General features: G+C 34.8%; 1 protein-coding gene across 2 annotated transcripts; it reads right to left on the bottom strand.

The window, feature by feature from the left end:
• Positions 1–286: 286 nt before the first annotated feature.
• Positions 287–15976, bottom strand: LOC145690295 (uncharacterized). Of its 2 annotated transcripts, XM_081765070.1 has the most exons (7): positions 15582–15951; positions 5662–5876; positions 4535–4753; positions 3420–3584; positions 2553–2670; positions 1542–1747; positions 287–420 (listed from the first exon to the last, which is right to left on the bottom strand). In XM_081765070.1, the coding sequence occupies exons 1-6, from the start codon at positions 15588–15590 to the stop codon at positions 1622–1624; spliced, it is 852 nt and encodes a 283-aa protein (XP_081621196.1). In that variant the 5' UTR covers positions 15591–15951; the 3' UTR covers positions 287–420; positions 1542–1621. The 2 variants fall into 2 exon arrangements, with proteins under 2 accessions (XP_081621196.1, XP_081621195.1); XM_081765069.1 differs by lacking the exons at positions 287–420; positions 1542–1747; positions 2553–2670; ... (1 more) ...; positions 4535–4753; positions 5662–5876 and adding an exon at positions 5904–9187 and having other exon boundaries at positions 15582–15976.
• Between the last annotated feature and the right edge of the window lie 351 nt (positions 15977–16327).

Below are 16327 nucleotides of genomic sequence, written 5' to 3'. Positions count from 1 at the left end.
CCCAATCCCAGTCATACGAGTTATGTATTTCGTTTAAAATAAGGTAATCCGTATAAAATGAATTTACAGATGGAATATAATAAATCATTTGTGCCTTAAATATCAGATAAAATATTTTTGATATAAAATATTTTTGATGTTTCTTTTCAAATTACTAACATAAACACTTGCATATAAATTTCTAGACCTTTTACTAGTCTTTAAAAGGTATGAAGAGGAAATATTGTATTCTAGTGGAAACTGATAAAAAATACAGAAAACATGTCAACTTACTCCCTGTGAACTGAAGAGAGGAGGAAAATCTTCTCTCAACCGCTGTAAAACATCTTGCCTTGGCCTATTCGATTTTACTATTGTGCGTCTCTCGCTGTAGGTCAACTTCATCAGATGTTCTACTTTAGCGTCATCTCTATTAACTTGCTTAAAAAGAAAAAAAAAACTAAGTGTACGGGTTATGAAGAAGACAAGAAAATGATGCGAACAAGAACTGTTATACAGCATCCTGTAGCCAAAGACGTCAACCCGTAAGTTTGTAAGATATTTGCTATTATCATGAATAAAGGAAAGGATACATAGTAAAAATAATTTTTCAGTCATCTTAGTAGTTCCGTCGTTTGAAGATGTTCTAGATTTGAGTTGAATTGTTTTTGAGTTTAATATCACTTTCAGCAGCGTGGCTATATGAGACGGGACCTACTGATTAACATGGGTTCGGAAGCACATGAGCTCCCGCCGGGAATTGAACCCGGATTTCTCACGCCAAAGGCGCCTTACGCTAACCGCTTAGCCACGAAGGAACTCTGTTCTGTATTTGTACATGAGGAGCACCATAATTATTAAAATTTCCACTACATGTTTAGCAAGATTCAGTATAATAATTTTATAGAATGTCAAACACACTAGCGTGTTCACATTAGGTAAAGTTAAATAGCCATATTGCTACAATATTATTGGCAAACATAATATGAAGGAACAAGCCGTGTGTGATGTTTGGGCACAGAAATAATTAAATAAATTGACACAACCATGATTAAATATGTTTCTTTCTGAAAAAAGAAAGAAAGAAAGAAAGAAAGAAAGAAAGAAAGAAAGAGACGTGATAGTGTTATATGCACGAAAATACAATGACTAATGACATCGTAATCTTAGTGTAGGTTTCTTTTGCCTTCTGTAGCACATTATTAATTGTAACATGTAAGAAGGTCTTACTTACGAGCACTCAATATGTAATTTAAAATTACAGTAAATTGTTACAGGCTGAGCTGATGCAATGCAAGCAAACATGTAATGGTGGAATATTTCGAACATTGTTGAATTATGTATTGCTAGTAATTCCTACGGAAAATCGCAGTTTTAAATGCATAGCATTCCCTTAGTACATGTAAAGATTTACTTACTTACATGTACTTGCATACTGGATATATTTTTTACGAAACTCACTTATTAAATAACGAACTTCACTCTTCTTCAATATAAATTTAAATAAATCAATGAACAAGTATAAAAAAAAAGAATGAAAATATGAAAACGACCTATATTACCTTTTTCCATTCATCCTTCAGCATGACTTTATGACGCTGTAGGCTGACAGAGTCTTCCCCAGGTTGAGGACAATCACTTGTTATGGAATGAAATTCAACGCGCTTCTTCTTCGGTGGCTTCTTCTTCGGTATGTAACTCTTTTGAACTCAGAAACTCGCGTTCGTTCATTTCTAAACTTGTTTGAAAGTCTGTACGTCCAACTTAACTGAAAAAAAGAAAATAGAATATTAACGATCAATTTTTTAAAGTTGAAAATAGATTGCACTCTAAAAAGTACACGAAATAACAATGTAATATCACGAATGTACTCGTGGGGATCTCAGAAATATGAGAACACCGCGTAGTGTAAGGTTGCGCTTGCGTAGGTAAGGTGAGAGTGATCCTAGATTCACTCCTTGACGAAACACTCTCGAAAAAGTGTAAAAGTATTTACATAAATCTATCTTGTGTTAAGCAATACAAGAGTTGTACTGAAAAGTGTGTTGAACAATCTGTCTTAGATAATACCATATTAATAACTAATTCATTTATGATCAAAAATTTGCATTCGCAGCGAGGAAAACATAATAATGTAGTATAGATACTAACCTTTACTAGGAAACATCCATTTAAAAAACTGACTAGTTCTTTCCAACGCAAAAAGCAGTAATCCACAAGTCAGCAGACAGACAGAAGTTAAAAAAATAAGTTAAAAAGGGATAAAACGTAAATATTACCCCTGAAAAGGATACCTTAATGTAGCAATCAAGGCACCTTGCGATTGACGACGTGACTCACTGACTACATTTACACATTAGTGTTAATGGTAAAGTACTGAATTTTTATCCTTTCCAACCTTTATTTCTTCATTTCTATCCTTAGTCCTCAGAACAACTTCTTTTTGTGGTGTAAACACTTAGTCTGTAATTAACCCTACATAACAGGTTAATACTTTCATCATACGATTACATTTTACCTTGTACATTTGAAACAGATAATCACTTGAGAGTACTATTAACTACAGTACTCACATAAGGTTTCCACCTTGGTCCTCCATCTCCTGCTACTGTAGGTGGCTGATCTGCTAGCTTGGGATACTTAGTTATAAGTGACCTTGCAACGTCTCCATACTGAGAGCTCGTTGGAATCCTAAAAGAAGAAATAATAGAGTAGACTATCAGCAAGAGCGGCACTTATTTTTAATAGTCATGAAGAATAAATTCTCTATTTGAGCAGCTACGTTAAATTTCATGTCTTACTTTGTAACAAAAGCTAGAAAATTTTAAATTCAGTGGCAACATTAGGCCATATATTGCAAGGTTTGAAATAGCAATGAAAAATGATAGAAAAATTGGCCGTCGAACTTCAGAATTGCAAATTTTGACTTTGACTTTTGTTTTCTTCAGTGCCAATAGCAATTTTGTTCTGCACAAGAGTCAAGAGCGGCAATTCTCTTTCAGCTTCGAAAACGGTAGAAGAAAACGCAAACTTCTGCAGAATGTAGCTCTCTTAGCCAGAACTATTGTTGTTTATACAGTCGTGTCATAGTTGAAAAAAAAAGCTTATAAAAATTATTTTCTCTCGCACTTCATTTTAAAACCTTTTGAATACTTTTTCAGTGCATTTCTTTCCCTTTTTCCGATCATAAATGTGCACTTCAAAATCTGATCCTTAGTTATCAAGATTACATTGAACCAGCAGGAAACAGTTATTTTGAAAATCGAAACAGTTATTGTAAATACGGCAAGACTCACACATAACTAGTAACAACTGATGGTTTACACTCAATTAATAGCCACAACTACATTTAAAAAAAAATCAAATGCTAATTTTCTCTCCTAAAAGTCTGACAAATAGTTGCATAGATCACAGTGTATATAAATTTAACAAATACTTACACAGTGTACTGTAGCATAACATCGAACAGTGTATTCACAATGCTTCTCCTAAATTTGTGTGGCAGAAGTTCTCCTTTTTCTGGACTACCAGAATCCAAATACATTTGAATATCTGGACGAAATTTCGGTAGAGGAAAATTGACTGGCCATATCTTAGTAAGGGACCTAAAAAGCAAATTGGGTGTAATACAGAATAACAGCAAAGCAATGTATAGCAGTGTTTGTACAAAAAATGTATAACACTTATGAAGTTATAGTGTTCAAAAACTTCCTCAAATAAGAAACTCCCAGAAACTTTTTTTCTTTTTAGTGTTTCTTGTTTTGCAATAAAATACAAATAAATGAAAGAATAAATAAACAATAAATCAAAAGGGCATGATTTAAATAAGTTACCATGTAAAAAGTTGCCTCACCTAAACCTGCTGAGGATTGAACAGCCGAAAAGAGAGAAAATAAAAAGAAAAAGTAAGTTCTCAGTAATTGGCCAAGGCAGGAGAAATCGGGGTTTAAAAAAAAAAAAACAATATCATCGTCGTGTAAAGAATTGCCAAATACGAGAAAAATGTCTAATGAACAAGAAAGGAAAACAGCGTAGTTTTGGTCTATAGAGGAAAGAAATGTTTGAGCCACGTTTACCTCAATCATGAGTCACAGAGGCGAGACCAAACCCAAGACTACGGTACACAAGACAAAACTAGATTGTGCGAAATCGAGTCACAGACAAAGATTCGCAATGCAAGACCAACACCAAGACCAGATGTGCGAGAACAGGACATTTTCCGCGTACTTAGAAGTCCTCTCCATAACAGTGATACTTTTATTGCAGATATTATCCATCTCTGTGCATATTGATCAATACATATCTAAAGTACATTTGTCTTTGTCTAACAACTAATAACAAAAGAAAATATTTAATAATCTAAGAAGAGGAAACATATCGGGGTGCGATTTACTCCTTGATGTGTTTTCTCTTCTTAGATTATTCAGAAGAACTGCTAGAAACAATTTGTAAGTTAGTAATCCTACTCTTGTATCGTTGCCCAAAAGTTGCAATATGACAACGATTAACATGCAATCTCATGAGGATGTGATGTTAATATTGGTAAAACACTTACCTAGATAGATCTGAAGGTGCATCAGAACTCTCGTCAGTATGATCAGCATCCATTTCCACGTACGATTTACTGTCTCGGTCAATTGTAGTGCTCTCCTTGGGCCTTTCAACTTCATCCTCTTTTTGACTCTCATTTATGAAAGCACATCCTCGGTACGGGTCAACTTTGGTACTCTCCTTGAGCTCTTTTGCTTCTTGCACAAGTTGTTGATTCTCATTTCTGAAAGCGTATAATTGTTTTCAGAAATTACATCATTTCCTCGAATGCTTAAAATACAAAGATATATAGTAGGTAAGGATTTTATAATTAGGAACTAAGAATAATTATCTTAACAGCAGTTACACCATCTATGGCCTAAGCATGTTTCAATTCAACGTTATTCCAGATATATATTTAAAAGAAATAGTTAGGGGAGCCCTTTCTGGTGAAGGCGTATTTCCGTAATAGGCAAAAATGATAAATATATTCGGCTATAGTGTCGGAATCGGAAATAAAAATTAACAGAATGTTAGAGAAGTTGCTTTAAATCTGTAGGGAAAATGGGATGAAAACGTTAGAAAGACAAAAGCAAGGGTGATTGGAACGAAGAGAACTATAATAATTGCAGAAGCTCGAGGGAGAAAGTTGAACAATTTGCCGCTGCTAAGTGTGTAGGTAGCATTATTACTCATGGTTTAAAGTGTGAGACGGAAATAAAGGCAAGGATAAGAAGGCGAAAGAAACCTTTATGAAGGAAAGTATATTTTGTGGGCCATTAAACAAAGAGTAACTAAAGAGACTTATCAAATACTTCTTACGGAGTTTTATATTCTACGAAGCAGAAATGTGAATGTTAGGGAAAGTAGATGTAAAGCGGCTTTAGGACTTTGAAATACCTTATTAAGGATGTGATAGAGAATAGGTGGAAGAAGAATGCAGTTAATGAATTACATAAAAGAGAACAATTCTTAAGTCAAAACAAAGAAACTAGTGGAATACTATAGTGCATGAAAACTTTTTAAGTCCATTTGCACAAGTGACCTGCAAGTGCATTTGGTGGTCATAATAAAAATTAAAAAAACATGAAAATTGTAAGAAAATCACTACATACTTTTGAAGAGTTCCATATGAAAATATATGTATCTTACCTTACAACAGAAACCACTTTCAGCTTTTTAGTTTCCTTCGGTATTTCTTCCGAATCGACGTCCACCCAATCTTCAAACTCAGCATCCCAGTACTGAAGGTCAAGCTGATTGGATTGCAAAAACGCTTCCTTCACCGCTTTCAGTAGGTTTTTAGTTGTTCCATCGCATGATACAATCTTCTTCTTTTCGTTGAATGTTATGTGATACCTTCTAACCTATATATATATATATATATATATATATATATATATATATATATATATATATATATATATTAAACTAGATTACAGACTAGAAATGCATTTTATCTGGTATAATAAGCAAAGTGGGTTCTAGTCTGTTTGTAATTAATGTCAATATATCAAACGCCTATTAAAGTTGTCTTTCTGCTCTAGTATTGTTACAGCTACTCTGATCTATTCGTTAAAAAAATTATTTGCGTACAATGTGTTGAAACAGGAGTGAGCATTTATTCTTTTATATAAGGTAGAAAGGATCTAGAGTTCCTTCGGGGAAAGGCTTATCGATTCAGTCGACAATATGTAAAACGTTGTTACTTTGTAAAGTACCGCACGATTCCTGTTGTACGAAAATAATTGTAAATGCTGGCCTATTACGCACCTCGTCTAATATTTACATATTTTGTCAGAATACCAAAGTGCGTATGATTTTCTTCCCTCTCCATGTTGTTCAGTATTTTAATCCTACACATATATATACGCAACAAAGTTATATATATTTAACTCTGCATTTAACATTAAAATACAAATTACAGTAAAATATGATCCATTGCTTAAAGTATCTACCTAATAGTTGTAATAAATAGTTATGTTTAAATATTATTTTATTCCCGTGTCCTAATTACCAGTAAATCATAAAGTAAGCTGCACAAAATATACATATCTGAAATAAATGTGCTTTCGCACTGAGTGGTGTAAACACAAATTTTTCCTCTCCTCGCCTATACCAATTGAGGTGTGAAGATATTTTATATTTCGTGTTAAAATTACATTTCTTCCATCATCACTTATCCTTCATCCCCCCCTCTTTTTCTTCGATACAAATTTAAGACCTTAAACACACACATCTCAATACAATACATTTACTTCCAGTAATGGGATATATATAAGTTGAGAGAGCTGATGGAAACTTTAGTTCGTTACAATACACTGCAGTCAGTACTTCTGTTTGATTTACAGTATAACATTGAAAACGTTTATCAAAGAGTTCGTTTTTGGTCATGTTACACACAAGTACATATTTACCTCTAAACATATACATTGATCTTATGATGCCAAACCTTATACTATTGATGTCATTGTGCGTTATAATTGCACAGTTTTCATAATATGATATCCCATTGTACTTTAACATTGAACAATGCACAACATAACATTCGTCATTAGGAACAAATCCAATAGAAAGTAATATTTCTTTCTCTTCTAGATCAATATTTTTAACATACACAGTTCCCTTATCGGTCACAATTGGTTCATCACGGAAATATAGTTTTGAGGAAAAGTAGTAACACTGTTTTAATTGATGCCTGTAAGCCATTGTGAAACTCAAATTTCTCTTATTTTTGGATAGTGTAGCCCATCCTTTTAACTCAGCATGCTTAGCTTCAAAACGAATTGTCGAACAATGTACTAGAGGACCAAATTTCATAATCAACATAGGGTAGTGCAGAAGGTAGTGCATCTTTGGTGTTATTCTAACATTAGAAAAAAGCTTTTTTAGATGAAAAAGCATGTCCTGCGCACAAACTTGCATGTATGAAAGCATCTCCATGTCAAAAGCAGGAGATGTTGCCAACTGAACGAATTCCACCAGAAACCCCAGAAGGTCGTGCACAACTGTATCTTCTGCTATGAAATGTCCAAAAATCAAAGAAAACAGTCTAACAAAGCATCACATAGCACTGCCGGTTTGCTTAATTGCGCAATTTGGAAAAGTTGACGCCAAAGGTACTGGTTTACTGGCTCGATCTAAGACATGGTACTCGAAATTCCGTATATGTGAATTTACTTCTTCCAAAGACAAGCCGGTGTTTTCCATTATGTTAACTAGGATTATCTTCAGCAAGGCTGGCACAACCCCTTCAAACAAATCGTGTAATATATCGGGTGGTAAACAGTCAGTAACATTAACAAATGTTAGCTGCTTAAGCACAGATGCATTCTTCACACCATACGTCGTCTGCATACTAGGATTTATCTGCACGTTAGCCACATGTGCGTCATATGAAATCTCGTCCCTTACAACGAAATTATCGTGCATAAATGATGTTTGTATGTCTCGTGATGTTGCCATGCAAAATCTACATATCCGTAAAGCGGAGAAACTTTCTGTAAATCCTCCAATTCCGTGTGAAGCTAAGTTATCTGCAACGACCATACTGACAGTATTTCTTACTACAACATTGGAACCTTTGAATTTAACCCCAACACTTTCGAGTACTTTCAGATCATCTATTAATTTTGAAAATACAACATTGTATCCATGTTTTTTCAGTACCTGAGTTTTACATAATAACAAAAGAAACACCGACTGTAACTTTGAATTTAGAGTAGGATTTAAATTTCCTATTTTGCAGTAAACAGCAAATTGTTTGTGATAGCCTCTTCTACTTCCTAAAGGATTACAGACCTCGAACTCATCACAGTATAATATAATCTGTAATGCAAACTTATCAACACTAAAAAGGGGGTGATTTTTAAACACTGTACCATCGCAAAAATGGGAAATAGTGTTTTTTGACAGGACAAGTTGAACTTGTGCTAGAACATCATCATGATTCATAAATTCTCTGAAGGTGTCAAGAAGTGGTATGTATATTAATGAATCACAACCATCACCAACATTCACCTTTACCGGCTTTACAAACCCTAATTGTGTGAATATTGATTCCTGCTTACGCTTTGTATCAAATTTCTGAAGAACAGTTCTAAGTTCATTCGACCCATTATACTGATTAAACAGTGTCTCCAAGTCCCCTGCTTTATCTTCATTTACCAAACGTGAAATATCACTTGTATACTTTGTAAGGGTGTTTGACAAAAATATTTCATGCAAATCTGCAAATTCCTCAAACAAATCACATGTTGTACTTAAAGGCAGTCTACCTTGCTCACGGAACTTAAGTATCATCATGGCAAACTTATAATCAACAGTACACAAAGAAAGGTCATTATTCACTGTTTCTTCCCTACACTCATCAGACTCTGAATATCTGCTTGTTGTTGCACATTCTTCGTTTCTACTCCTAAATCCTACTTTGTTGTTCACATGCTTCCGAACAAATGCTTTGTGACTTCTATTCAAATGAACAATAAACGAATGATACTTTTTAAAACACTTTCCACAATTTCCTAAAAAGCACGATATTTGAAAATGCGGTTCCAAACTATGCCTCAAATATATATGCCTCAACAATGCTTTGTAAGTTACTGCTTCATGTTCCACACATATTTCACTACAGGCATGGTTCTTCACAGTGTATCCAAATATTACTTATTCATTACCTCTGAAATTAAAGAGAACAGATTATAACCATAACTCTTCATTGATATATGCAGCGTTCATGTGGAAAATTGTCACAAATTCATTCAATGAATTATCACATAGACGTATGTTTTGAAAAATACCACTGAACAACGTTTATGTGTGGATGTTGGAAATCAGTTTGTTTATACATATATATACCATCTTATTGTTGGAAAAAGTGGTCGCCTTGGATAAGCTAAATCTGGTTTCAGTTATTTGCGTTGTTTCTTACATCTTAACTTTAGAGAAATAAGTTTCAAATCGACGGCTCACTCTAATCGAGTTGGCTTGAGCCGTTTGGTCGCTCGTACTGAGCTGACGTCTCACCCTGCCTTTTTGGTGTTCCACTAAATCCAGCAAAAGGAACCTTTTCAACCCAAACAAGAAATTCTTACCAAATAAGCATACAATTTTAAGTTCTAATCGTTATCCGTCAGTTCTTTCTCGCTTCTTACCAGTATTAACGTATGAAATGGATGTTTGATGAAAAAAGTACTGAAATTGGTGGGTGCATTGATGAGAATTACGTTCTATATTATCTACAATAATGTATGAAATTTTGTTTACCAGTAAAATATCTAACAGCATAGTAGAAAAGACATCAAAACGGATAATTCAGAAACAAGGTATAGAAATGAAAAGATTCCCTCCTATCTTAGATTGCAGAGAAGGTAGGCTAAATACTTGCATTAACGCATTAATACAAAAACATGCTACTCTCGACTAAAGATAAAACCCCATTTTATCTTTGGTAAAATAAAAGAGATTGGGTCAATGTTAGAAAAATCTTACCGATAGCAAATGTAGCGATAGGAAACAGAAAACTATATATAGAGAAATAAAATGGAAGCTACCAACTCAAATTTTATTTTGTACTTTTATTCCCTCTTAGTTATCACTCACATACAGTTTAATTCATTCTTCATTTTCAGTTCTAGATCTAGTATACTAAAGTACACGCATATAGAAAGCGATACGACAGATTCAGAGAACATAGAGATACAAAGTTTCATTTTAAAATCATCTGAAAGAATTGTTTACTTACATTTTTCAGTGTTTAATTACTAAAGATGTATTTTCAGAACGGACAAATATCTGGGCGTTTAGAATTAGGTACAAAAATATGAAAATTGTGTTTGTGGGAAGTACTATAATTACAATGTTCTAAATAAAAAAAAAATTATTTCTGGGATACAAATCTGTAATTCTATAGTAATTCACCGTGTTAAATACAAATCTGAAATCAGAATTTCGCTATTAGGGTTACTTTTTCAGTAATACAGGATGTTATTAAATACATAAATACATGATGTATGTTCTGAAAAAAAAAAAGTTCTCTGAGAATGAAACAGTAACTAAGATGTTACTGGTTTATATTATGTTTTGTAGTGGGTGTGACTCTTGGTTCTACCGATACGCCAGAGTAGTCTCCATATATATATATATATATATATATATATATATATATATATATATATGTACACATCATGTATGCATGTATGCCGTCAATAGTTTTAATATTTAAAATGTGTCATGTACTTATGGAACACCCTGTATTGCTAAAAAACTATGCCTGATAGCGAAATTCTAATTTGAGATTTAAATTCAGTGTGGTAAATTATTACAGAATTACAGATTGTTATCTCAGAAATATGGTCCTTGTGAAACAGTGTTATTAATATAGTTCTCAGTCCATCAAACTACTGTCCAAAAAGATGTTTTTTTTCACCTTTCCACCCACCAATTTCAGTACTTTTTAAACCAAAAGTCGAATCCCTACATTATTAGATTGCGAAAAATAGTTATATATCATTTGATTCTTCGTTATTTACTTCTATTTGTAACAGATACGGAAAGAAATTTCGTAACCAATACTTTAAAATAACTAAAAGAAATTAAGCCATTTAAATTACAGACTGAACTGCGAATTCGAATGTTTAGAATAGTACCTGTGTTTTGTCAATACTAATTTCAATATCACTTACGAAATCGGGGCTTTTAGCACAAAACTCTAGCCAAAACATCACTTTTACGTGACCGCGCGTGACCGTAGGTATCCTACTATTAGTATGTGCAGGGCAAGGGCGCCGATTTCCGTGTAACTTTTGGGGAACACGTCCTACGCATTAGTAGAAGGGAAAAACGAATGACCATGTACTGTAGAAATAGAAGAACCTACTTGAACTTAGCTACTTGTGCCCCAGGCCTCTAAAGCTCCCCAGGATCGGCGCCCTTGGTGCAGGAGCACCAACTTATGCGAGCTAAATGAAGTCTTTTTAAAAATAATCAACTTTCAACTAATAAGAAACGAAATCTTTCAATTTTACGTCCCACGATAATGCCGGTTAGGCTAAAGGAGACGGTGATGATAGAAAAGGACTGAAATGGTGAAATGAATAAAGTGGGAGAAAACGGGAGAACCCCGAGAAACCCCTGAAGCATGGTGTTTGTCCACCAGAAAGTAAACACGGCGCGAGCTGGGATCGAATCAGGGACGACCCCAAGCACCGGAGGTGAACGCTCTACCACTTTTTTTTAAAATTAACTGACTCACCGAACGTGTCTCAGTAACTTACTTGAACTACTTATTACTTATTTTACTTGCTTTACTCGTTTACTTGATTTTTTTCTAATCGCCTAGAACGACAGGGACACGAACTCAGAAACATCGAGGACAATTAAATCACAAAGGCTCTCCCACCGGGAACCGAACACGGGACCTCGTACACCAAAGGCGCACCTGCTAGATACTAGACCAGCGGGGAGGGCAACCACTGAGCACCGCGCCCCCTTCAACTAATGAGAGTATTGAGTACTACTATGTTATATATTATTATTATTATTATTATTATCATCGCTCCAGAGTTCACGCATACATTGGATATCTTAGATGAGAACATAGCTACCAGCACCTAGGCCTATTTGGTTTCAGCGTTGAAATTAATTTCGAAATTATACGTACGTACTTTTATGTCAATTGGTCGCATGAGTCACTAGCAGCCGTCGTGAGTTGATAGTGAACTGATACGATAAAATACCTTTCTTTTGTGAAGTGTTTTTATTATTATTCTTGGAAATGAATCACGAGCAGGTGAGTTGACCTAAATATTTGTTCATTCCTTTGTGGATTTGTGCAAGAAACAAGTTCCTTCTGCGGATCCTTTATTTCTTTTTCTTGCTGCTCAACTTTGGAGGGGAAGAACTAGAACTTGAAGCGTTTATCAGCAATGTTCATCTTTCGAGGTTTTAAATGACTCATCATTCTAATTCACAATACACTTATGAGCAAGTGGTGAGAAACTTTGAAGTTTGAAATTTCCTTTTGTTAAGTGATCTGTACGAGCTGAACCCATATTCTTTATATGATAAATTAACAAATATTACATTCGTTCTGGCCATTGATGTTCACTGACTTCGTGGTCCTCTTAATTTTTACTGTACCTTTTTTTGAACTCAAGAGCAAAGATGGGATACCACCTCAAGTAGTAAATTTCCCAGACAAAGAATTAATATAGTCGAGCAGTAAAATAGTAGGTAACCCTTTACTTTGGGCAAGGCAAAGATAACTTAAACTACGTAGTACTGCTGAGCGAGCGTTAGCGAGTGAAAGCGAGTTAGAGCTCCGCAGGGCACTTGTTTTCTGTCTTTCGTTCTTGGTAACTGCAAATTTAACTGCAGGAACAGGTCACTGCCTTACCTAAAATAAAGAATTGCCAAATGGTACAAAATGCACCTTGTAGTTTTTAAATAACATGAATCCGACAAACTTTTTACTGTATTTTTTTTTAACTTTAATCAAATACAAAAATTCTATGTGTCAGGTAAGAAACTGCAAAACTTAGTTATTATAAAACGCAGCTCGTTTCAGCTTTAGAATAATACTTTATTTCCGAACCCACAATAAGCTAAAAACGGTTCATATCATCTTTCTCATACCTTTCATTAAAAAAAAAAAAAGTCAATCGTTTGATTAACGTAACATCAAATCTAATTCAGATTTTACAGAATTTTATGGCCTTTAAACCCAAATGAACAAACTAATGGCTCATTCCAACGGAGCCGGCTCGAACCGAACTGACAAGGAACGAACATGAGCGTTTAATCCGGACATCCGAATCAAACCTAGCCCATTCGATAAACATAACAAAGATATGTTCATGCACAAAAAAAAAAAAAAAAAAAAAAAAAAAGGTGCCATGTACAACAGAGTAAGTCTCTGGGGCCCATTAACCCTGTTAGTATAAAGAAAATCGTAGACTCGCAGTGAAACAGCTATTGCATCAACACTGTTCATTTGAAAGACATAGCTTATAGCTCATTCTCTTTAGCATGAAACAAGCTTTCCAGAGTGCTATATATTGGGGCCCATAACGTACTTGAACAGGGAAAATTAGAAGAATGTCGGGAAAATTTCCTTCAGAAATCCCACTTATCAACTTTGGACCCCTCCGGAGTGGCCACGGGTAAAGGCACACAATCCAAATGTATCTCGGAAAGTAGGGGATAAGAAATGTGTGTACCAAGTTTTGTGTTGATAGACGAAATAGGTTTGAAGGGAAAGTGTGTATTGTTATACTAGGTTCTCCCACATATCTATTCCATCAATACAAAACTTGGTGCACACATTTCTTATCCCGCATAGTATTTTTCGACATACATTTGGATTGTGTGCTTTAATCCGGGGCCACTCCAGACGGGGCCCAAAGTTGATGAAAGGGATTTCTGGAGGGAATTTTCCCGACATTCTACCAATTTTTCCTGTTCAAGTACGTTATAGGCCGCAATACATAGCACCTCTGGAAAGCTTGTTTCATGCTGAAGAGGCTTTCCAATGAACAATGTTGACGCAATAGCTATTTCACTGCGATTTTCTTTATACTAACAGGGTTAATGGGCCCCAGGGACTTACTTCGTTCCCCAAGGCACCTAACTTTTGTACATGGCGTATCTTTGTTAAATTTATCGAATGGACTAGGTTTGATTCGGATGTCCGGATGACAGGTTCATGCCCGTTTCTTGTGAGTTAAGGCTCACCCCAACCAAGCCTACTCGAGCCAACGGGCTCACTCCCACCGAGCCGGTTGACATCAGTAGTAATAGTTCGTGCCATTTCTTGCCCATAATCCCATGCCAAAGCGGTAACCTTCCTACAAACCATCCTCAGTTTCCATAGGTTCATTTTAATTTCATTATTTTGGCTTAAGTTTAGAGTTGCCCCTCCAGTCTGAAGGTGCCCTTGGACTTTGCAACATACAAAAAACAATGCTTAAAGTATTAAAAATTGTTACATTTCACGTAACTTCAGTACTCCGTGGGCCTCACAAAAATTTAAAAGGTTTTCTTCATTATTTTTGCGCATCCGTTACATCTGTTTGCCATATTCGCCATATTTACAACTACCATGTTGCTGAAACCTTCCGCGAATGCTTCCGCATCCGGTAAATAGTACTAACTTTCACATATCTTTTCTCGCATTAAACATAACTCTACTGCCGAACTTACATTCCTAAACACCAAATAAAAACTTCAAATTATCATATCTTACCTTATTTCTCCTGTAAATTTTCCTGATTTTTATAAAAAGCGGAGGGGTAACTCTAAACTTAACCCTATTTTTCCTTGGTATTCTTTAAATCTTAGTAACCCTCAGTAGCGTAGACACAATACTTATTTTACTTATTTGGGATGGGAGCCTTAGTGTTACACACACACACACACACACACACACACACACACATATATATATATATATATATATATATATATATATATATATATATATATATATATATATATATATATATATATACATACACGTTTGTATGTGTTTGTCAGCTTGTCTAGCAACTATTTAGTGTCTTATTTTGTTCGAAATAAAGTACGTGAAAGGGAATTATTTCTTCCAAGAAAAAATTACAAACATCAAAGTCTCCAAGTATATTGCCGGAACTCTTTGTGAGCCCGCCCGCCTGGTCAATCTTCACTAAGCCACTAGTAACCTTAATTATGGTGCAACATAATCGTAATCATCTAACCTAGCCATTATTTAACTAGTCCAAGAGCGTTAAAACGTTAGATTGTTGGACTATCCCTATCTATCTATCTATCTCTCTCTCTCTCTCTCTCTCTCTCTCTCTCTCTCTCTATATATATATATATATATATATATATATATATATATATATATATATATATATAATTAAATGATACACAGATGAAGGACATGTTTTATTGTTTTGTTAACGCTACTGATCTTAACTTGATATCTACATACTTCCACTACCTGACGCTAGCTCACCATCATAATCAGAAATTTTAGATTACAAATTACAACCAGAAGACTCATAATACATTAATATCGGTCATATACTTACCTCGGTCATATTTAAATCCGCAATACAGCTTCACTACAGCTTATCAACACAAACTTACACACAATGAATCACTGCAGAGAATAAAGCTTATCAACACCAACTTAAACACAAAGAATCACTGCAGAGAATAATCATATTCCCTCCACAACAACACGAAAACTATTCGAGCATGCGCAGAAAGTGCTGGAGACTAGCTTCAAACAAAACACAACAGGTGACGCCCACATCAAGAAGAAATGCATTAGAAACAATGATGCAGAAATCTGCATCAATCGAGTAATCTTAAACCAATATGCATTTATATGTCTAAATTGATCCGTTTTTATTTTCGTTCCTTTTTCTCGGATTGAAAAGGCTGCGCATCAGTGACGAAAACGAAATTTATACATATTAACGCGCCATTTGATGCATGTAAATGTTTCAGATTTGCTATGATGCACCTGTAGTTCTGTGTGTACTTTCTACAATATTACTGTACATTTTATAGAATCGCTATTTAGTTGTTGACCGATAAAAGTCAATTCAGCTTTCAATCCAATCTTGTTAAAACAAAACGGTACACTATTCAACTCGTCATCAGTGAAATCGATAACATCGTCTAGGCAGGAGAATTATTGAAGAAAGTCCATTACAGTGTTCCCACAGGCAGGAACAATCAGAACCTAATTTCTACATATAGTTGTCGAAAGGTTATTCACAGCTGGGAGAAACGAGACCAAGATCACAAGGTGCAAAAAGGCTTAGAA

The sequence above is a fragment of the Thermobia domestica genome, chromosome 7 (genome assembly GCF_964235325.1).
Source record: "Thermobia domestica chromosome 7, izTheDome1.hap1.1, whole genome shotgun sequence".
NCBI classification, from domain to species: Eukaryota; Metazoa; Arthropoda; class Insecta; order Zygentoma; family Lepismatidae; genus Thermobia; species Thermobia domestica.
The sequence above is the reverse complement of the archived record's forward strand: the minus strand, read 5'-3'. Positions and strand labels throughout refer to the sequence as shown.